General features: G+C 34.7%; 4 protein-coding genes across 4 annotated transcripts in view; 3 read left to right on the top strand and 1 right to left on the bottom strand.

The window, feature by feature from the left end:
- The first annotated feature begins 482 nt into the window (after positions 1-482).
- Positions 483-1,146, top strand: LOC111505979 (protein Asterix). The gene has a single exon (XM_023160897.2). The coding sequence runs from the start codon at positions 619-621 to the stop codon at positions 937-939; it is 321 nt and encodes a 106-aa protein (XP_023016665.1). The 5' UTR covers positions 483-618; the 3' UTR covers positions 940-1,146.
- A 3,723-nt stretch (positions 1,147-4,869) lies between these two features.
- On the top strand, positions 4,870-5,295 carry LOC141487370 (uncharacterized). Its single transcript, XM_074186326.1, has one exon. It carries the CDS (start codon positions 4,870-4,872, stop codon positions 5,293-5,295), a length of 426 nt encoding a protein of 141 aa, XP_074042427.1.
- A 5,298-nt stretch (positions 5,296-10,593) lies between these two features.
- The window catches only part of Sptz (zinc finger FYVE-type containing 26 spastizin), a 72,265-nt gene continuing 59,596 nt past the window's right edge, over positions 10,594-23,262 (top strand). The window contains exons 1-3 of the mRNA XM_023160898.2: positions 10,594-10,765; positions 10,903-11,430; positions 12,912-13,589. Of these exons, the coding sequence (XP_023016666.2) occupies positions 10,915-11,430; positions 12,912-13,589 (1,194 nt within the window). The 5' untranslated portion in view covers positions 10,594-10,765; positions 10,903-10,914. The remainder of the gene's footprint in view (positions 10,766-10,902; positions 11,431-12,911; positions 13,590-23,262) is intronic.
- LOC111505981 (uncharacterized) lies at positions 13,601-22,598 on the bottom strand. The gene is made up of 4 exons (XM_023160899.2): positions 22,022-22,598; positions 19,558-19,825; positions 18,273-18,413; positions 13,601-13,851 (listed from the first exon to the last, which is right to left on the bottom strand). Exons 1-4 carry the CDS (start codon positions 22,490-22,492, stop codon positions 13,661-13,663), a joined length of 1,071 nt encoding a protein of 356 aa, XP_023016667.2. The 5' UTR covers positions 22,493-22,598; the 3' UTR covers positions 13,601-13,660.

Genomic DNA, 23,262 nt, shown 5'->3' with positions numbered 1-23,262 from the left:
AAAAATAAATTTCAACATAAGACTCAAAAAAGCGTTAATTTTTTTCGAAAGCAGTACAAAAAATGAATACTTATTTATCAGGACAATTATGTGATTTGAAATGTAATTATTTTGCATATCCTGCGAATCTTATGTTGCCAGGTTCTAGCAGTAACTTGTAGTATTTTTATAACTATATAGAACTATTTTATATTTTAGATTTATTGTGTTTTATGTTACTATACATACATAACTAATACTTGTTTACATTTTTCATACCTTGAATTGACATTCATGTTCATAAATAATATATTTTTTTTAGTTTTCATATTTTCATTTATTTAATTTTATCAACTTACCTGATCTATTTAAAAGTGGCCTATCCATAAATCCCACGAAATATATCCCAATAAAAAACACATTCATTTGTCAGCACCAATTCTGGAATTCTGCAGTTGGGTTGGCAATGTTGGCATTGGGTTGGTATGACATTGTTAGTGGTTTATAATTCCCATCCACATGATAATAAATGTGACGTTACTGATAATTTCCTAACCATAGATATAGTACTATACTAAATATACGATATTGTCTTTAATTTTACATTTTCTTGTATTTTTTTCTCCACTAAAAGTAACAATGAATTCAGACCCTCGCAGACCTGAGAAAGTGCAGAGATATACAGCAAAAACGAACAATGGGAATGGCCAAGAAGACCTGACGCCTGACTACATGAACATTTTGGGAATGATCTTCAGCATGTGCGGACTAATGATGAGACTGAAATGGTGTGCTTGGGTAGCCCTATATTGTTCTTGTATTAGCTTCGCTAATTCTAGAATAACGGATGACACAAAACAAATACTGAGTTCCTTCATGTTGTCAATATCTGCGATTGTGATGTCATACTTGCAAAATCCGCAGCCTATGACACCTCCATGGGCATCTGCTATAAACTGACCAGATTTACTAACGACTGTATTCAATTGACAGCTTTGATCTCCTTGAAAAATTGATGGAAACTATTTTGGTTATAGTTTAACTGGGAAAATGAAGAAGGATATACTTTCAATCCTCCTTTCGAGCAGATCTTGGCTGTCAAGATAAATTTAGTCATTGAGAGTTATTATATTGAGTGTACTGTCCAAAATAAACAAGTAACAAATATCTTGTTACAAACTATTTCATTTGGCACACAAATCTTTTAAGGGTAGATTCATGAACCAGGCAAAAATTCTAGTGTTCTACCTGTCACTACCAAAAAATTTCCTTTCGTACACATACTTATGAGTAAGTATTTATAAAATAATATCTATGCTTGTGCATGTTGCAATGATTCAACTGCTTATGCTTTATATTGTTAACTTGTATCTTTTTTTTTGTAAATCTAATTTATCTACAAGCATTTTTTGAAAACTATATTGACAAATCTTACCCTCTCAAACCTATTTTAGAAATTGTATTGACATGTTTAAAAACTGTGTGTTTTTTGAGACTAATAAAAATTATTATTATTATTATGACAAAGACTAGTTGTGTGCATCTACCTTGAAACTGAAAATCAATCAATCATTTAGTTCCATGGACTGCGATTGTTCAATATACATCTATACAAAAAACAAACTTTTGTGTCATAGATAGTTTCTAGGTTTGTTGGCTATGTTCTTCAAGTTTTTAATCCTTTTGTTTTGTCCACTACTGTGGTGGACATTATCACGGCAATTTCATGGCAGGAAATCAGGTTTTGATAATGCTAAGGCCTTCTCCCTTTCGATTGAACTTATCTTTGTGTTAATAAATTTCTCTCGCCTCTTGGTGCACTCTTGAATAGTAATTTTGGGTTTTGTCCAGTATATTTGTATCATTGATTTAGCATTTTCATCTTGCTTTCTACATTCAATTACGAGCCTTCAACCCAGTATCAGGGATGGGCCCACCTACTTTATAGACATGTGCTGCATTATAATTATTTGGTTATCTATTATACTTTTGCATTTGATCTAAAGATTCAGGTGACTATTTTATGACTCCAAACTGAACTTCATGAAATTAATTCACATTGAAATGACTACAGAAAGTATATTGTATCACTCTGAAATTGAATAGAGATTAGTTATCAAAAATTGAAATCAGGGTAAAATCATCTACATCAGGGCAGGGCAGGAAGGATTCATGTTTACTCTAAACCTTCTCAGAGGAACACTTGAAAATATTTCAAAATAATTGCAAAGCTGGTATATAGCCTTAGTAACTAGTTTTGATAATAATGTAGTTCAAATTGATTTGGGGCAACATTATTCAGCAATAAAGCTATGGTAGTCTTTTTTTTACATGTAAAACATACGAATGTGCCCCACATGGGGTAGTTTCATACACAATCGTACCTAGTGGGGAGCCTTCCAACACATTGATGTAAACTATACTAAATAAAAACATTTATTGAAATCAGGATAACGAATAACAATCATCCTTAGATGCAGTATAAACTAACATTTTTTTTTGAAGACTACTTATAATATTATGTTTCTTTTTATGTACAAACAATATTGATTTTACAATATACATGTTAAAATCAGGTTAAATATAGGTTAAAATCATAATGCCCCATTTTTAAAAGATTGGTATAGCAGGTGTTCTGAAATCAACTTTATCAAAGTATCCCAGTATCTTCTTTCAGAGAATGAATACTTCACTCCCCAGTGGAAAGGCACCCCATATCAATATTCCATAGTTAATGTAGCACTATATCCAGTTAAACCTAAACTCAAGCGAAGTCACAATTTAAAATTATTTTACATAAAAATCATATATACTTTCAAAATATAATATTTTGTCAAGGTGGAATCATAGTTAACATTTATACAGGGTGTAAATAAATAAGTATAAAACATTTAAGGAGGTGATTCCTCATCGAAAAAAAAATAGGATCTTTCAAATAAACTGAAACATCCCTTGTTACAGATACAACCCCTTAAAGGGGGTACATAAAATTTGTATAACAATTTTTTTCACAAGCACTAAAAAGTTACAATATTGAAATTAACCTGACGTTTTGTACTACCAAAAAGACACTTACCCAGAAATTTATTTGGTTTACCCCATGATTGTAAGGGGTGGAAAACGCAACCCCTAAAATTTATTTCCAATGTTACTTTTTGTCTTATTATTTGTTTACCATTTAAAAATTTATTTCCGATAGCCTGTTTCATTCTAAACAAAAAATGTCTCTTGGGTTTTTCGCCCAAAATAAACCATTTCGCAGCAAAAAATTATTTTAGGAACAACTACAGAGATACATCGTCATAAATGCGAACTGGATTTATTATTTTGTAGTTAGTACCTGCATTGAACAATTAAAGGGTAATAAACAAAACTAATTTATTAATAACAAAACACACAAAATGTGAAACCATAGCAACAGCATCATATAATGAATGGAATGTATATACAGGATGTTGAGACTGAAAGTACAAATGAAATTTTAATTGCGTCTACAGAGAGTGACAGTTACCTCTGGCATCGCAGACTCGGTCATATAAATATGAAAGATCTGAATAACTTGAAAAATGGAATTGTTGAAGGTAGTCAGTTCGTCAAACAAGAAAATTGTGACAATTGTATTCCGTGCTTGAAAGGCAAACAATGTCGACTTTCATTCAACCATATTGGCACTAGCGCAAATCAAGTGTTAGAACTAATTCACTTCGATTTATCTGGTCCAACAGAAAATGGATCTTTGGGAGGAGCAAAATATTTTATCACATTAATTAACGACTACACTCGGAAAGTTTTTGTATATTATCTAAAATAGATGTTAAAAATACTTTTAGAGATTTCAAAAATATGGTAGAAAATGAAACTGGAAATCGCATATAAAATTTTCGAACAGATAACGGAACAGAGTACTGCAATCGACATTTTGAAAACTATCTCAGAGAATGTGGAATCAGGCATCAAACAACTTGTCCCTATACTCCACAGCAAAATGATTACTTTCTTTATATGACTCAGACTTCTGGTGACATAGGTGATCCTACAGATATTGATGCGGCGATGAGCAGCCCAGATTGTGATCAGTGGATAGCTGCAATGCGGGAAAAATACGATTTTTTACTAGCAAATGATACATGGACTCTCGTTGACTTACCTCCAGGCAAAAAACCTATAAATTGTAAATGGGTTTTCAAAACAAAAAGAGATGAAACCGGCAGGGTCATCAGATATAAATCCCGCCTGGTAGTCAAAGGTTATTCTCAGAAGAAAGGGGTTGACTACACTGAAACTTTTAGCCTAGTAGTTCGTTACAATTCAATCAGGTATTTGATAGCTCTAGCAGCCAAATTTGATCTGTATATAGAGCAGACGGACGCAGTTACCGCTTTCTTGCAAGAAGACCTTGAAGAAGAAGTATATTTGCAACCACCAGACGAATTTTATCGAGGAAACAAAGTTTATCGCTTGAAAAAGGCCATTTATGGTTTAAAACAGGCAAGTCGTCAATGGAATAAAAAACTCAGTGCTGCTTTGAAGGATATTGGATTGCAGCAATCAATAAATGACCCATGTATATACTATCATACTGAGGAGCAGAATATTGTTGGTAGCAGTATACGTGGATGATTTATTAATATTTTGCAACAACAAAAATGCAAAGGAAAATTTAAAGGAAGACTTGGAAAGAAGATTCAAGATGAAATATTTGGGTGAAGCGAAGACCTGTATTGGACTCAGAATCACTAGAAATCGAAATAAAGGTGAAATATATCTAGACCAGCAAACATACATTAAAACTTTATTGGAAAAGTTCAACATGGCTCTCTGACTCCAACGGACCCAAATCAAATATTAACTCAAGAAATGTCTCTAAAGAATGAAAAAGAAAAAGAATAAATGACTAAAATACCGTATCAGGAAGTCATTGGTAGTATTTTATATGCTTCACAAGGAACCAGACCAGACATCACTTATGCTGTTAATACTGTTAGTCAATTCAACAAAAATTACGGCAAGGCTCATTGGACAGCAGTAAAAAGAATTTTGCGATACCTGAAAAGAACGATGTATGCTAAATTGGTATACACAAAGAATTCTGATTCCAGACTAAAAGGATATTGTGATGCTGATTGGGCAAGCGATGTTGACAATAGACAATCGTGTACTGGATATGTATTTCTGCAACAAGGAGGGCCGATTTCATGGAATTGTAAAAGACAGCATACTGTTGCGTTATCAACAACAGAAGCCGAATATATGGCTTTATCAGCAGCTAACACTAAGCTAAGAAACACTCAAGAAGCCACTTTTGATAATTTGTGATAACAAGAGTGCAATAAATCTAGCAACCAACGATGGTTACCGTGCAAGATCTAAGCACATCGCCATCATTTTGTCAGACAAAAACTACAAGACGGATATATAGATATAGAGTATATTAGTATATTGGAACGGAAGAAATGGCTGCTGTTTTTTGACGAAAACATAATATATGTTCAGAGAAAATGAATATTGATGTTTAACCGCATTTTAGTGGGGGTGTTTGTAATTCAAAATGCAACACACCCTGTATTGTACATCAATCATTTATTTTCAGTTATTGTTTGACATTTGTATGTAAATGAATTACTGTCAGATGAAAGTTTATAGATATATTATTTTTTGATATATTCATTATAACGTCTAAAAATTACTCAGGTTTATTGTAATTACACTTTTGCACTGACCTCATTGCATTTCCAACAAAAATCAAGTCCAAACGGGGTCGGTTACAAACATACAAGTAAAGCTAATACAAGCGTGTTTATGAAAGCCTACAAAAGAAAGAATAAAAAAACTATCACCTAGATGAAACGTGATTAAACGCAGGCCACACTGAGTGTAAAATTTGGGTTAATGAATCAATAACTTCTTCAAGATAAACCTTTTTAGACGGCTTCTTAACTGGCTTGAAAAACACTTCATGTAAGAATCACTTTATTATACTTTCAAGAAACCGCATATGTTTGTGAACTAGATAATTTATTGTTATATGATGTTATTAGTATGAAAAGAAACGCTTCCCCTGTGTCACATGCCCTACCCTAATTGGGTAGGGCATGTGAAATATAAAGTAGAAATGAAAGTATTAAGACTAGACCATCTAATGGATGCTGATTTAGTTGACAGAAATCCGTCTAAAATGAAAAAAAAAAATCATTATTTCTGTACGTCGTCTTGATTTCAGACAGGTTGGAGCCTGGCTCCCTTACCCTTTGAACTGATCTTTGCCAGAAGGACAAACGGGTCATAACTGATGGTGGGTGTTGATGGTATGGCGGCATGAGTGTCCTCAGACATCAGTACCGCCCTTCACGGTGTACCCCTGCCTGACTGGGGTGAGTTGGATGAAAAAGTTGTTCATCTTTCAACGGAAGATATAGGGGCCTCATTCGACAGAGTGTCGAGGCCTTCTTTATCGGGAGGGGTCGTCTACAGTATAATCCATAGCTTCCCTGACAAATGGGTTTTCATGAGTTTCTGCACCATCGAAAACTCTCTGATTTCTTAACTGAATGAACTGCCGAATGGAAGGCAGCTGCAAATCTTTGCGGATGGCTTCATTCCGCACGAACCAAGAAGCATTCACAATCATCCTTAGCTTGTTTTGCAATACCTCCAGAATGGTGATATTATATTTCGCCGCTTGTCCCCAGACGCCTGAAGCATACATGATGACAGGCTTGAACATCGTATTATAGATGGTAATTTTGTTTTTGAGACTCATTTTAGATTTTCTGTTATCAGAGGGTACAACGTGCTATCCGACCCTCGATCTTTGATTTGACGCTCGTTATGTGCGGGTTCCAAGTGAGCCTACGGTCTATTAAAAGGCCGAGGTACTTTACCCGCGCTTGCCAGTCAATCTCCCTTCCAGAGATTCTCACTTTTCTGGCCGGAGAAGATTTCAGTCTTCCCATGGTTATTGCCTGAGTCTTATCCGGGTTCACTCGGATCTTCCAATCAAGGTACCAGCGCTCGAGGTCGTCCAATGCACGTTGCATAGAGACGCCGAGCTCCCGACCCATGGAAGATGAGAGGAGAGCCGTGTTATCGGCGTACAGAGATATCTTCACACGCTCGGGCCTCGGAAGGTCACTGGTGTAAAGTGAGTACAACGTCGAACACGGCCCCCTGTGGCACTCCAGCAAGGATCTCTCTGTTATCAGACAGAGATCCCTCTACTCTAACTTGAAATGTCCTGTCTTTCAGGAAAGACCCGATCCACCGGACGAGGCCCCGAGGCAGGTCAAACGCGTTGAATTTGTGCAGAAGACCTTCGTGCCAAACACGGTCGAAGGCCTTCGAGATGTTTTATAGAACAATGTGCACTTTTTTGTTGGTGTTTAACTGGTGGATGGTTCGACCAGCCTTAGAGCCTGTAACTCAGTGGAGTGGTCTCTCCTGATGCCAAATTGTTCATCAAGCAGAACATTTCAGTCCTCAACTTCTTCGTTGAGCCTTTGGAGAACAACTCTTTCGGCCAGCTTAGCCGCCGAAGAGAGTAGACTGATCGGGCGGTAGTTCTGTGGGGACAGCGGGTTCTGACCCTGTTTTGGGATCATGACGACGACCGCATGCTTCCACCTTCTGGGGAAGTGTCTGAGGGCCAACGAACTATTTATTATGTTTAGTAGGCATTCAACGCAGTTGATTCATTATTTTATTATAATTTTTTCAATTTATACGCTAAAACGTCATTTTGAAATCAAAAACTAATTACCGGTTTGTCCTGTTGAAAAAAAAAATTGACTCCATTTTTTGTAGTTCATTTCAAGTTGAATACACAAAATTGTTTTTGTTTCTTTCATTAGTTAAACTTTGAATAATTTTCTTATACCCAGTAGCATATTATCAAACAAACTTTAAAAAATTCGGTCAGCTGTACAAGCAGCCTTTTCAAGCACTCCATTGCTTAGATGGACAGCGTTTGGATCCGAATTACAGTGTTTATCTCAGTTTGGAAAAACAGATACTGCCATTGAAATATATTTGTTTGATATTCCATAATTTTTTGGACACTAGTGATCTTTCCGCTAAAAAAAAATGTATGGTGTAATCGATGTTCTAAGGATTCTATTTCAATTTTTGTTTAGACCTTCATTCCTCATAAATGGAGGCAATCTGTTTACTGAATGGTGTCTTTTATAGTGAAGTATTATATTCTATTTCTAACTCATCTAAGGCTTGAAATACCGTGTATGTCTGCCTAGTATACCATCTGTCAGAGATGAAGACGAATAATGTTTCACTTCCTAAATGTCTATTGATGGATGTGGAATACCCCCACCTAAATGTGCATTGGCAGAACTAAGATTCCTGGGTTTTTAGACATCTTAGATAGAACAAACAAGACTCTCACTAGATTTGTTTATTCGTGTCATCTTGGCTAAAACAGGTTGGAGCCTGGCTCCCTTACCCTTTGGACTGATGTTCGTCAGAAAGACAAACGGGTCAAGACTGATTTATGGGATGACGGCATGAATGTCCTCAGACATCAGTGCCGCCCTTCATGTGGACCCCTACCTGGCTGGGGTGTTTGGATGAAGATATTGTTCATCTTTTAACGGAGGACATGAGGGCCTCACTCGACGAAGTGTGTAGGCCTACTATATCGGGAGGGGTCGTCTACAGCATAATCCATAGCTTCCCTAACTAACGGATTATCGTGGGTTTCTGCGCAATCGAAGGCTTGCCGATTCCTCGACTGAATGGACTACTCTCACTAGACCTGCATTGTCTTTGTTAAGTCAGGTATCCGAACCAAAGGCCCCCTACCCTTTCAGCTAATTGTTCTTTAGTCTGTTTTATGTTTTCTTATGTTAGGGTGATAGGAAAAAGTCTCTATCACCTTCTTGTAGCTTGTAGCTGTTGTCCTTTTTTTGTCGTTAAGACATGTTCTTTTTTTATTTATTTCCGGCGAGCATAGCTTGTAAAACCGGAAACTTCGTGAGAATTTCCTGCAGCTGCCCTAAGGCCGTTGGGAGACCTTCGGGAGAGTTGCAGGAATTTTCTCTAGTTGATACGGCTCTCGCGTATGAGGTTCCACTTCTGACTCTATTTTGGTTGACTGTCCTCGGGTTTGGGGGCTGTCTTTCGTCTGTAGGCCTTTTTCTTATTTTCGGGGCGTTCCGGGCACCCGTGGAAACTAGCTGTATGTTCTCCCTTACAGTTGAAGCACCGCATAGGGGAGTTTTTGGTTCTTTTGCAGTCCCGGCCTTTTACACAGGCCGGGACTGCTTTACAGTTCCGCTGTGTGTGCCCGAACTTTTGACACCTGTAGCATTGTCCTGCTCTATATATTACGTGGCCTTTGTGTTTCTGCGGTAACGCGGACTTTTTGGATTTCCTTGATATCGTATATGTTAGCCTGGTTTCTGGAGACCAGGACTAGTACGAAGGGGATGGGCTTTTTGTTTGCTTTACTCATACGAGCGATGGAAATGATTTCAAATCCTTTCCCTTGCAATTCTTTTTTTGATATCATCTATTTCCAGGGCTTCTGGGACTCCCCGGAAAACGACTCTCAACGGTTTCTCGGCTTGTACCGAATATGTGTGGTAAGGTATCTTTTCTTTGTCGAGGGATTTTGTTACCTTCCTGTAATCCTCTATGGATTTAAAATGAACCTTTATCCCGTCATTTGTGTTCACCGCCCGAGATATGTCGATTATCTGCGCGGCGGTTATCGTATTGAAATTTTTCCATTTGTCCTTCGCTCGTATGGTAATTGGCGGAGGTTTTTCATTCTTTGTTTTTGTTTCCCCCTGGTTTGTTACCGGGGCTTCATCGACCTTTTGTTCTACATCCAAATCCATCTGTTCGGGTGTGTTTTCAATGTTTGTTGGGGGATTATCCTTTTGGACTACCTGTATTGTCTTCGGATTAGACACTTCCGGCTTATCCTGTACCTGTGACGTACTGGTCGTGACGTCATCGGAATTTCCAGGATTTGTTCGTTCGCTTTTTGTCTTTTTCTTCTTCGGCTGCTGAGTTTGTACTTTTTCAGTAGTCGGGATTTTTGTTTTTTCAACGCGGGGCTCAGGTGTGGCCGCTCGTTTTTGTGGCATGTTTTCACCTTGGATTTCTTCTTCTTCCGAAGGGAGGTTGTCGAAATCTGGATCGTATCTTTCCTCTACGTAGCTTGGCAGAGCTTCGAAGAGCCGGTAATATTTAGGTTTGCGGTTTAGTATATTTTGTTCCATTATCTTTTCAAAATATTTGTACGACTTTGCCAGCTCTATGCTGGAAACGTCGTACCGATCTAATATTGCCGCCATCAACGCGAGAAACGCGTCTCTGGAATAGTTCCTACAGAAGTGGTGAATTTTATTCAATAGTTCTTCCATTGCTTATCGTCCTAAAATACTTTTTAGGCGATAGCGTATCTAAATGCTGAAATTGTCACTGTTCTATAACTTTGATGTTTACTCATCAACTTCTCACTCGCAACTTCTACTCTCACTAGAAAATTATCTTTGGTCTTTTATAATGCTATCTCCTTTGACAGGTGATAGAACTTATGGTCTCTGTCGTGTGACACAGATGAGAACAATCAGTATTCTGTGGCGGCAACAAAACACACCTAATATCAGCTGATGATGTTTGTTTGTTGTTTGTTTCAGTACACCACTTCGTAGAAATGTACAGATAAAGTTACAGATTGCATCACAAGGGATAAAGGATTTGAGTTGTTTGTTGTTTTATAATATGTTATCCTTAATAGGAAGTGCCCGAAGTCTGATTTATTAAGGTATTGTCCAATTTAATAAATTAGCGACACTGAACAGTGTATAAAAATAAATATATTTTCAACTTTTCTCATTAGCTTATAAATTATATGATTTATTTGGTATTGCATGTAAACAAAGCACTTTCTTTTTGATACAGTTACTTATCAGAATGGAAGAGATACTCAGAGTACTAGAGAGACTACCAAAGTCCGAGGACCATAGCAAACTAACCAATCAATTTTACAAAAAATTCAGTGAATATCAAGTTGGTGACAGGAGTGAGAACGAATACCTCTTTGAATATGTACTACCCAAAATCAATGATTTACACAACAAAAACATCATCCGAAAAGACATTCTGTATTTGTCGCTACTTGGTTCAAACAATTTGGAACTCCTTAACAAGTGCATGAAATTCCACAAAAGGGTTCTTGAACTCGATATTGGCAGTCCAACGAAACTATATGACTATGTTGTTTATGAGAGACAGCATTGGTTCAAGGAGTTCATTGGCAGTAGTGAAATTTCCAAAATATTCGATGAGAAAATTGTGAATTTGGTACAAACGTTGAGGTTTATCGAGTTGACTAATTCCTCTGATATCTCTGTGGATAATGTAAAAAATCTGCTGAACCATATCAACAAGGACAGGTTGCCCTTGTTTTGGCAGAGGTACATGCAGCAGGTAAATAAATTATTTTAACAATTTTGCATTGTAAAACATTTCAAGATACTTTATTAAATGAAACTTTATCAAAAATAAGGTGAAACATATCACCCTACAATGAAGAAACTGCTAATTATTATTAATAATTAATTGATATTCATGTATTTTTGATATTCCAATGAACCTTTTCCCTGAAGTACAAAAAATCAGTCACTAGCAGCGCTAGTAGTTCGGTAGGGACAAACACTGCCTAATCCTCATATAAACATATGGTAAAGTACAATTAAAAAACAATGTTTTTAACAGAAGATGTTTCTGGAGCAAAACTAAAATTTGCAACTGTAAAGGATAACAATGTTGTAACATTAAAAATGTTGGCTTGCATGACGTAATTCAAAAGTAACTGGAAAAAAAAGTGAATTGATAGACATGTTAGAATACAGACTCTAGTAAAAGAGTGGGGGTAAATTCAAACTGTAATAAAAGAAATTTAAAATAATTATGAATGTCAGATTTATTTCCGAGTGAAATATGTATCAAATATAGATGCTACTGAAATAAATTCAATTAAATATAATAAATGAATATAATTTAATGAACGATTGAGATTATATCTCATTCTGATCAATGGTAATTAACTATGAAACATTTACTATTCATTTCATGTTTAGAGCATACATATGAATATTAATTTATTTTTGGCACTCTTCACTCTCCTCGAAGCATGTATCCATTTCTTACATCTAACCTCATTAATATGATGTTTTATAAATGGTATAAAAAAACACGTTTTCTTCCGGATATCGATTATCCAACGTACAATTTGCAAAACAGAAATGCTTTGTTGGTATTATACTAGCACAAAATAATTTTTTATATGAGATTAATATTTTTAAATAATAAATCAATATTACGTAAATAACATTGTTTTACATGTGAATATTTTACGTTGTCCCTACTACTAGTGCTGCCTCTTGTGACACGTTCGCTGTACTATTCTCAGGAAAAAGGCTCATTTATTGTTCCCTTTTTTTTCTCTCACACTATAAATATCTTCATTGTAAAATTGCATAACCATAAATAAATAAATGAATAAATAGAATGTTTCTATTTGACTAAAATGAAAAAATACCAATTGACATTTTTTAAAACTGAAATTTGGGTGAAATTTTATTTTTTGAGCTTTTGATGGTTTTTAGAAAGTTTTGAATTACCTACTCTTACCAAATAATCTAAATTTAATTTTTAAAAGAGATTGGTGAAAACTTTCTTATTTCAGATGCATATCATTATATATTTTACATTTTCAAATTGATTGTGTGTGACTCTGAATGTGATTTTTTTTTTAATTTTTGATTTTAATTTCGAATTTTCCTCACTTTATATCATGCAGGGACACTTTGATTTTGAAATTTTTCCATCATTCTTATTAGTATTTACTGTATCAATCAATGTTTGTGTTTACTCATATAATAAAATTGTATTGTGTTTTATTTTAGGTGATCCACTTTATTGGTATTGTTGAATTCTGCCAAAGAGATTCTTCTACTGAAGCTACAAATGAAGTTTTTACCTACTTAACAGAAAATTCAACCTTTCAAACATTTTCCCATTTTCTTGATATAAAACAGTTCAACTGGAATGAAATACTACTTTGGCTACAACAAGAGGATAGTCTCCTGTCTAGCAAAACACAGTCCACAAATTTCATTGCATTCAGCATTCTAGGACATCTTCTAAACTGTCTCACAAAAACTCCAGGTCTGAACCTCATTGAGACAGTAAATATCACCAAAACCAATATGCTGAACATACAGGATGCGAGTTTACAAATAGAACTTCTCGAAAATATATTTGCTCTGCTTTTTTATGAGCAAGAGTCACGTCTCATTTGTGAAAGAAAAGAAACACGACTTCTAATTTTTTTATTGAAAGAAATTCTCGAAGAAATCAAACTGAAAACCATACTTGACAAAGATTCAGAGGAATTTTCAAAATTATTGTACTTGAACAAACTGGTAACTGATGGATTGTGGAGAATGGAACTTATTGAAGCAGTGAAAGGGTCTGAAAAGTGTGAAAAATACCTTTTGAAATATATGCTATCTTCACCAGAATCTCTTATCCACATGTGCTTGAAGCAAGGCGATTTTGAAAGATCATTCCAAGTGATGAAAGTAAGCAAAACTCAATATTTCAACAGTATAATATTCTCCTAATAAACTCACAGAGCAACAATTACTTCACATTATAAGTTTCTCAACTCTTGTTCAAGTTTTTTGTGGGCATACTTCTCATAAAAAGTTGGCTGGTACTCAAATACTTTGTTATCTTTATCGTGAAAGATACCTGGAGGGTTATTTGTGAAATATCTCTTCACTTCTTCAATTTCTTCCCTAGGCTGACAGAACTTGCATCTGAAGCAACAGCAGCACCAGCCTGAAATGTACATATACATGTTGGTATGATTATAATTTCGATAATGGGATATTGTTAGCCTTTATATCGAATAGTATTTCCATAGAAATTTAAATGAGACTGAAAACTATTATCCCATGTGTACTAGTGCTGGGCATAATCGAATGATTCTGAGAATCGAATGATGAGTACTCAAGTGATCCCAAAAATTGAAATATCATTCGAATGAAATCACTCGGATACTATGTCACTTGTCACTCACCGATTTTATTTCGAGATCCGACAATGCGAGCAATAAGCACGCAATCACTCGATGCTCATGAGATCATGTGCCTTGTGGAACGCCCACATTAATTTGCTTTAAGATTTCTATTCGCTTGAAGGCGGGTATCGTAAATCGGCTACATGCCGAAATTCGGAATGAACTGGACTATTTTATGAGTCAGAATTGTTTTAATTTGTCGCACTAAGAATACAAACAGAGAACATTGAAATTGAAACAGTGGCAATAATTTTTCAGTTTGGAGGATTTCAAACCGTTGCAACGAAATTTCTGTTATTACTCATATATTCCACTATTTTTTCTGCTCTTACTTATTGTGTAGTTGATACCTTTATTCCGTCATTATTAGGCACTGTTTTGATATTGACTGATGCACCCTGGAGCTAAGAAATCTATTGTTTGGGAACATTTCGACAAAACAGAAAATGGTCAAGTTCAGTGTCGAATTTGCAAGAGAGTTCTCAAGTTTTTTGGTAACACTACCAATTTAAACCAACATATAATTTATTTTCATTTTTATGAGGACTTTTATTTTTTGTTTATGTTTTCTATTGTTTAAAAAGCCACAAGCCACCATTAAATTTCAATAAGGCTTGTAATTGTAATTATTCAAAGTTTATCGTCAACAAATTTCTGAACATTCTCAGCCCAAACCTGTAATTCACCACATCCTACAAACAAGTGTCGGTATAGCAACCATTTTTTCAACTCATTGAAAACGTTACAAAACAAAAAAGCTTTCAATGAATTAGGTGTAATATTCAATAATCATGGTCAGATATATGCAAAGAATCTTTGTCCAATTTATTTCACAGCTCAAGCAAGAGTACATTCTGTTTTCTTGATGGACATATGATATAGTACAAATTTTTGGCTGTATAACTTTTTTATTTTCTTTCATTTCGTTTTTCCTCTAAGATTATTCAAAATTGCCGTAATAATGATAGACTTATTTATAAATGATAACATTTATAATATATATAGATACAAGCAATTATTAATCGCATGAAAGCATATGAAAAAGCAATAAAGTGTAATAAAGTGTAACTTGTAATGCACTGTTTGGAACCTTCGGTGTAGTAATGAATATTACTGGAGTTTTATCTTAACACCAAATTGTTATTTTCAAAACTTCAACACATGTTTCAATCACCAAGTGATCATCTTCAAGATAAAGATAAAACTAAATCTACATACAATGTTGTTCTAATTTATACCGTAGATATCTCTGCTAGGCACCTGTGTCTTAATTATCTTAAAATTATTTTTACAATGTTGCCTTATCTACTAGTTAAGTGAATCTGATAATTAAAAATACTCATTTCAACAAGCTGTATAGTAAACTATTAGGTATTGGTCCACCATCGTTATGTTGACTTATTTCTAAGCTCTCATATTAGACATCTAGATGCCTGTTGTTGGTAACTAATTTATCTTAATGAAGTAAAGTCTATGGAATGGTTTTATTACAAAACGTGATGGATGACTGCTGACTTTTCTGGTCTTCAATATTTTAGTTGTGCTAAGTGTTCCTCATATCTAATTTTTAAAAGATCTTTTTGCCAGTCCATAATATTTTACATCGCAGTCCCTACTGTAATATAACCAATATATGTATGTATATATGATTTTATCTATTATTGAATATATCGACCGTTTTCAGTGTAATAAATGCTCATTTCTGATTCATTTATTTTCTGAAATTAATTTGGCAGCGGCTGTCACCAGATGCAGATTTCTCTGCATCAAATTTTGAATACCAAGGCGGTCCGAAAAAGCTGTAGGGTTCGTGCCGATCGCACAAAGGCCGGTCTTTTTGAAACCTAACTACGTCGTGTACCTTTTTGAGATTGTTTTCCTTCTTAGATCCACTCTGGAACGATGCAGGAAGCTAATACTTTCAACTAAAGGCCTTTCGACTACTCTGAAATGATGAGGGACTTGCTCGAATAGTGAGCCATTAAAAACAACAAGAAGCTTCAGATTAGGCTTATATTACAAAACAAATAGATAGAAAAAACGGGTATGTTTATAGACCTTAATAAATAACTGTGTAAAAATGTAACATGAGCAATAAGCAAAAATGTTCGAAAGGTAAGATCAAAATTTAACAAGAAAGGACATCTAAAATAGATGATTCTCAAACAAAAATTATCTCTTTATTAAGTTGTGAAATGTTATATATTCTCTAATAAGGTAGAATTCCAACTTACACGAAAACCTAAATTACTCTAATCGAGTTTTGCGGAAATTCTGAAATGATTATTTGAAATTGCCTGGCCGCCGTACTATTTTTTAGTTTCAAATCCGTGTGTACTAATTGCTATGATATTTACACATATGAAAGGGGTGTAGTGTAATTTATTGCCCTTTTTATATTGTCCCCAAGACGTAACAACAATAAGACAATTATTACAAAATTAAAATGACATCCTCTCTCTCTAGACCGATATGGGGGTTAGTAAAAATCCAAATTGACTCACAATACTATACTGGGTTCTGGTCTCCCTCTGTGATACAGTATCCATTTGAAATACTGATTCGTTCTAAGTGTCACCAAATGAAACAACAATTAACTCACTGACCATAATTTACCGTAATTCCACTATCGCAAAATCCCTTTTCGGAAAGTCCATTGTCGCAACTCTCCCAATAAACTCTCGATCGCGAAGGAATCTTTTCGCAACTGACTTTTCAACTGACTTTCGCAACTTCTCTATCGCAATTCACTTTCGCGACCAACTTCCCGCAACTGTCAGATCGCAACTCTCTTTCGCCAAGGATTCTTTTTGCAAGTCCTCTATCGCAAAACCCCGTTTCGCAACCCTCTTCCGCTGACTTTCGCGACCCTCTTCCGCAACTGTCCGATAGCCCCTGTTCCAATTAACCGCCTAATTAGTATTCCCCAAGTACAAAAAACTGTCCGTAACACTCCTCCCTTGTACCGTTCCCTGATTGGTCTGATCTCTGTTTAATATTCCCGAATTTTTCTATAACCCTTCCTACTCAAGACGTTTATCTTCTTTTTATCGAACTCATTTGTCAGTTTTTATTTTAAATAAATTTTCAGGCCCTATTCAGATATGGCCGAACTTTCTGTCCACTAAGCTGAAATGTAAACTCGTAGCTTGCATTTTCGCGTTCCCAGTATTATAATTTATCAACAGAATACGTTTGTTTAGTCAAGCCTGAACGAAACGTAACCTTCATGATGCCGCCAAAATTCAACAATCATAAATTAAATTCACCGCTTACTCTGTTGGAAAGGTATCGATATCGAAAAACCGGGTGGCCGACCCCGATCTTTATGATATTTTTCTTCAACCATCACAATGGCAATGGCAGGGGATAAGAAATATTTATATATTATTATTAATTTTGTATTATTATTAATTTGTAATTATTATTTGTAATTATTATTATTGTATTTGTTTCTTTTTGTAATTGTTGAACAATAAAATGCCGCATTACATTACATTTGATTTCGTAAATTGTAGACTTTTCCGAATTCTCGACTTTGTCCAAAGGATATATGAAGGAATATTAAACCGGTTTAGTGTACCTCTTGAAGATGATCACTTGGTGATCGAAACATTCAATAAAGTTACTTGAATACGTTATGGATTTTCATCAAGTACCGGGCCAATTTCAACACATATCCTAACCTTCTTATTGATTGTGCTGAGGATGTGAGGATTTTTCTTAAGGTCATTTTAAAATTAGGTTATTAAAAATGACGTGGAACAAGTTCAGAAGTGCCTTGAAGTGAATGTAATGGTTATTCAAATTATTCTTTCATGTATGTGTAACGAATTGAATATATTTTTTTAAATTCATCAATGAACTTTATCGATCAATTAATATTTTGAACGATGTTTTACTTTACTTTTTCTTATTCTCTTAATTTTCCATAGTTACCTTACTTACCCTAATTATTATTTGATTTTATTGAAAATTTATTTCAAAAATAAAATAACCATATATATTATATTATTATAAAGGTAACTTTTCACTTCTGAATATGCTCTCTTCTTACATGGGCTAGGCATTCTTTTATAACTTTCATTTATTGTTAATTGCAACTATGTCATTCAACTACGTGAATGCAAACTTCAGCTAGGAACTTACAAATATTTATTGCTATCAAAATTAAACTCACCATATTGACACCAGCAGGGTATTGCTATGATTAAGTAAACCGCAAACCAAACGGCTACAATTCTCACAAGTTTTTCAAGAAACTGGTTCTTCATCCTAGGCTTGTTTAGGTCTGAAAGAAGACATTCGATAGCAAGTATTCCTGAAATCAGAAAATGTTTTCTTACCTTTATGTTTCTTTTGAAATTATAATGGGTAATAAGGGGTGAAAAGTGAGTTTGAAAGTTATCTTAGGACTTCAAACAAATGTAGTTCCGCCATTTTTTTTATTTAATGACCCTCATTATGCAAACTGCTTGATCTTCCAATTGAACATGATCACTTGGGGATCAAAATACGTGTCAAGGTGTTAAAATAACTGGTTTGGTGTTGGGAAAAAACTCCAGTAATATTCATTACTATACCAAAGGTTCCAAACAGTGCATCACAAGTACATCATCAGGAGATGACTAAAACCATTTTTTACATACAAGCTTGTTAACATAATGCATATCAGTCATTTCCTCATTTGTGTATGCCATTTTAATAACAAGTGAATTATTAAAGTAACAAATTAAGAACAGAACAACAACACACAATTAGTATTAATTCAATTTCGAAAATTCACAAACTGACAGCGTCATACCAATTTAATTGTCACTATCGCTAATAGCGACCTACTAGATAGATTAGTTTCGTATTTTCGCATTTATGACGATATATCTCTGTAGTTGTTCCTAAAATAATTTTTTGCTGCGAACTGGTTTATTTTGGGCAAAAATCCAAGAGACATTTTTTATTTAGAATGATACAGGCTATCGGAAATAAATTTTTAAATGGTAAATAATAAGACAAAAAGTTACATTGGAAATAAATTTTAGGGGTTGCGTTTTCCACCCCTAACAACCATGGGGTAAACCAAATAAATTTCTGGCTAAGTGTCTTTTTTGGTAGTACAAATCTTCAAAGAGGAAGATTATCACTTGGTGATCGAAACACGTGTCGAGGTGTTAAAAATAACGATTTGGTGTTGGGAAAAAACTCCAGTAATATTCATTACTACACCAAAGGTTCCAAACAGTGCATCATAAGTGATCCCAAGTGTAATCCTTGTGAAACACCCGATGTAACTAAGATGGTGTTAGAATAATAATGATTAACCCTGACAGTTTGCGTTCTTTACGTAATGTAGCTCTCGAGCCACTGCAATGCCAGCCCATCAACACCGTATGAACAAAGTTTATGAATCAATAGCTCATTTTTAACTTTGTAAAAGCTTTTGAAAAATCAGAAGAACACTAATTTACCTATTCCTTTCTTTTCTTCATCTGTACAATTTCTTAGTGGCTTCTTTATAAGAGATCTAACTGATTCTTTCAATGATTCCTCTTCTTTTGTATCAGTATAGTTCAATGTTTCGTTCGATTTCACAATGGTTTTCAGTTCTTCTTTATATTCTTGTTTCAGTTTAGAGTAGTCGTAATTTTCGTCTTTATTCTCCACTTTATCGTCCCTTTTTTCTTTATGTTCCTCAGAGATGATAGCGTCTTGATTGAAGTAGATCACATCTTCATCCTGATTTTAATGATAGTTAATATTTGTTTATAATTTCCACATATTTATAAGGCAGTTTACTAGTTGAATAGCATAATATATTTACAGTGTAACACATAAATTTTGGGCTCAAGTGAGTAAAAAACAGCCTCTTTCCTTCTCTCATGCGCTACTCTAAATCTGTCGAACTTGAGATTTTTTCAAAAATCCTTGAAGAAATGAAGTTTTTTTTTTGAAATTTCGAAATGTCAGAAAAAAGTAGCTTGTATTCCAATTATATATCTTTTCTTAAAATTTGAACTGTCTTCACTTAATTTTTTTCCATTTTTTGATTATTTGAATCTTGCTCTAGTGATTCAAGAGAAACATGATTCAAATTTCATAATTTTGAAAAATATGACACTTCGATGTCATATCTTTCCAGAAGATACCTGTTATCATGCAAATAATGAATGCTCCTCCAGAAATTCTTCTTTGTTGTTGCAAAGTTCATCTAGCTTTTTCATTTCATTGTGAAACTGTATATAGATCATACATTCGCTCTCATTGAAATTTTAATGTTGAAATCAGTTGATTTCGAACATATAAATAAAAAAAAACAATATAAGTTAGACAGCTGTTTCAGACTATTGGGTTTCATCAATATCGGACAGGCGTTCCATGTTTCTAGAAATATGAAATCAAGAAAGATTAATGCAGAGTACTGTTCCGATCATTCTTAATTTGATTTCAATTCAAGACCCGGTACACAGCTGTTTCAGCCTGTTGGGCATCATCAGTACTGGGCAGGCGGTCCTCAATAGAAGACAAAATGTGAAGGACTAATTAGAGTACTTGATGAAAATCCCTCGTAGAAACCCAAATTATGACCGAGATATGTTAACGACATTTCCATCATTTGGCCTCGTGGATATGGAGAACTTGATCGTTTCATATCTATAGGAAACCAAACGTTTTAACAGACACCTAAACGCGGCGGAACAAATACAAAAGGTAGCCAACACCCTTAAATACAGACGAAGACACGAAGGAACAAGAAATGTAAGACATACAAAACACTCTTCAGCAGAATGGATATAAAAATCATACAATTCACAAAGTAACACAAAGCGACACAACATAGAAACAACATATGAACCTTCGAGAACCATCAGAAATTACTTAAGCAACCCTAAAGACAAAGTCAACCTAGAAAACCAAGGTATATATAAGGTTGCAGGTGAGAATACGTCGGTCAAAAACAAACTCTTACTTCGCAACAAACAAACAACCTCAGACATATACAAACACTACCTTGATACAGGTCACAATTTCAACTTCAGAAACTGCAACCAGATTGCAAGGGAACCTTCCCCCCTGCCTTTTCGACTTGGAGATCCCATACTTTGAAATTCTGAGTTGTTTGAAAACGTCAAAAAAATCCAATTTCTTCCGAAAGAGAACAGTCCTGAACAGTCCACAAATTTTGAAGTGACAATTTTACAATATTCCCAACTTTTCGCTGTTTTTTCGACTTGGAAAAGTTGGGAAATTTCGGGTCGTGAAGATAGAAAAAATAATAGTTGAAAACAACAAGTACAATATTATTTGACTGTTGTTTCCTTTCATTTGTATTGAATATTCCTATACATGGTGGATATGGTGGAAGACCAAGGACCTTGGTCCAAAGTAGAATAATTCCCATTATTATTTTTATAATTACCATAATTCATTTTTGTTTATGCATACCCTAACGGGCATGAGCATTCAGCCAATCTTTGGATAGCTAAGTAGGAAAATTAATATATTATAGTAGTAACTAATCCCTCGGCTTTCATTTTTTCGAAAGTTGGGAAATTTTACTGGTGGGGTTGGGAAAATTTGGATTCCCTCCCCCCCTGGTTTTTCTTTTCGCTACGGCCCTACCCGGAACAATAATCAGTGTGCTTCTAGTTGAGCGAGACCCATCACACCACTCATACTTCTCGCCAACCAACCAGAATGCTTCTCTCCAAGCACACACGACGCCGACCAATCAGGACATCACGCGCCACAATTATAGCCTATGGCAGCGTATAAATGGACAAGCATCGAAAAAAAAGACACAAATGTACGGAGTCAAATTTCTGAGGTTTGCATATTTTCTGAGTGCTCCGTCCATGAATTTTTCCTGCTTTCAATTATATTAAATTCACTCTACAAATTATGTTTTATTGCCAGAAGTGAACACTGTCTCACTTTGATAAAACTTCCTTCTTCGTTTACGAATCCTCCCTTCCACGGTAGTGAATACTCGCTATCCGGATTGAATGTTTCAAATACTTTCTTCTTCATTCTCTTGTCTTTTGTACTGATATCTTTTTTTTTCCTTCGAAGGCTGTGATGGATTCGGAAATATTTCTCAGGGTGAGACTTGATGCCGAGCTTTTCCAAATCTTCTCTTTTGATCAGTTCTTCTTCGTCGTACACATCCTGAACGTCGCTGTTCTTCAAAGCGTCAAAGATTTCGAAGGTTTCCTCATCGGTTAAGTTGACCTTATAAGCAGGTGGCCAAATGCAATATATTTCTAAATTGAGCAGGAAAATGTATAGCATAACACTAATTGAGAACTGTTTCATAGATGTCATTTTGACAGGTAACTGTAATGACAAAAGTAATATTATTTCAAAATAATCTAATGAATTATTTATATTTGTAGCTTGATCCATCTCTAGTATACTATAAATATTACTCTGATTTTCAATATGTTTTTTTATTCATACTCTTTTGTTATTTGTTGATTTGGATCTTTTCAACAAAAATTCTATGAGACATACTTCTTTCTGAATTCAAAACTTTCGTTTAGTCATATTTAATGTATAGAGTAAGTTTGTATTTTTAGCAAAGTAGTGGTGTTATAAGAAAAACTATTTTTTTACTTTGCCAAGCTTTCGAGGGTGTAAATTGAGTTATAAAACGAACACGCATAAATAAATGAAATCCTGGAAATGTTCCTTTTTTGTTTGTTACGTCAGAATTTCACTGAAAAAAAGTTGTTCTGTATGAGGAGTTGTGGCTATATAAAATTTTAGAAAGATTTTAGATATTCGCGATAAATAATATTTACCCAGAAATATATCGTAGATAACTTGAAAGGCAATTTGTATGAATATATTGTACCAAGAGCAATGATAATATGTTCTCTGAATTTTATTCGAGTGAATACAATGTATTTAATGTATTCTAAAAAATTAAATTAGTTAAATATACCAGAAGTATAGAGCCATAAATTCTTACGACTTGCTCAAAGTTGCGCTCAGCAATTGTCTAAAGATTTATAGTCGGTCAACCACAATGTAAAGAAGCATTGGATTGGAGGCTGCCAGAGCCATCTATATTTTTTCACTAGAAATTCTGAAATTTTGTCCTGTAATGTGGCGCCTTCATCGGAAGGAAAGCAAAACTTTCATTGATGAAAGAGCAAAATAAAATTATGAAT

The sequence above is a fragment of the Leptinotarsa decemlineata genome, unplaced genomic scaffold (assembly GCF_025532065.1).
Source record: "Leptinotarsa decemlineata unplaced genomic scaffold, Ldec_3_MD MMD2_tig00078422_RagTag_RagTag, whole genome shotgun sequence".
Lineage (NCBI taxonomy): Eukaryota > Metazoa > Arthropoda > Insecta > Coleoptera > Chrysomelidae > Leptinotarsa > Leptinotarsa decemlineata.
Note: the sequence above shows the minus strand (reverse complement) of the source record. Positions and strands in the feature narration are given on the sequence as shown.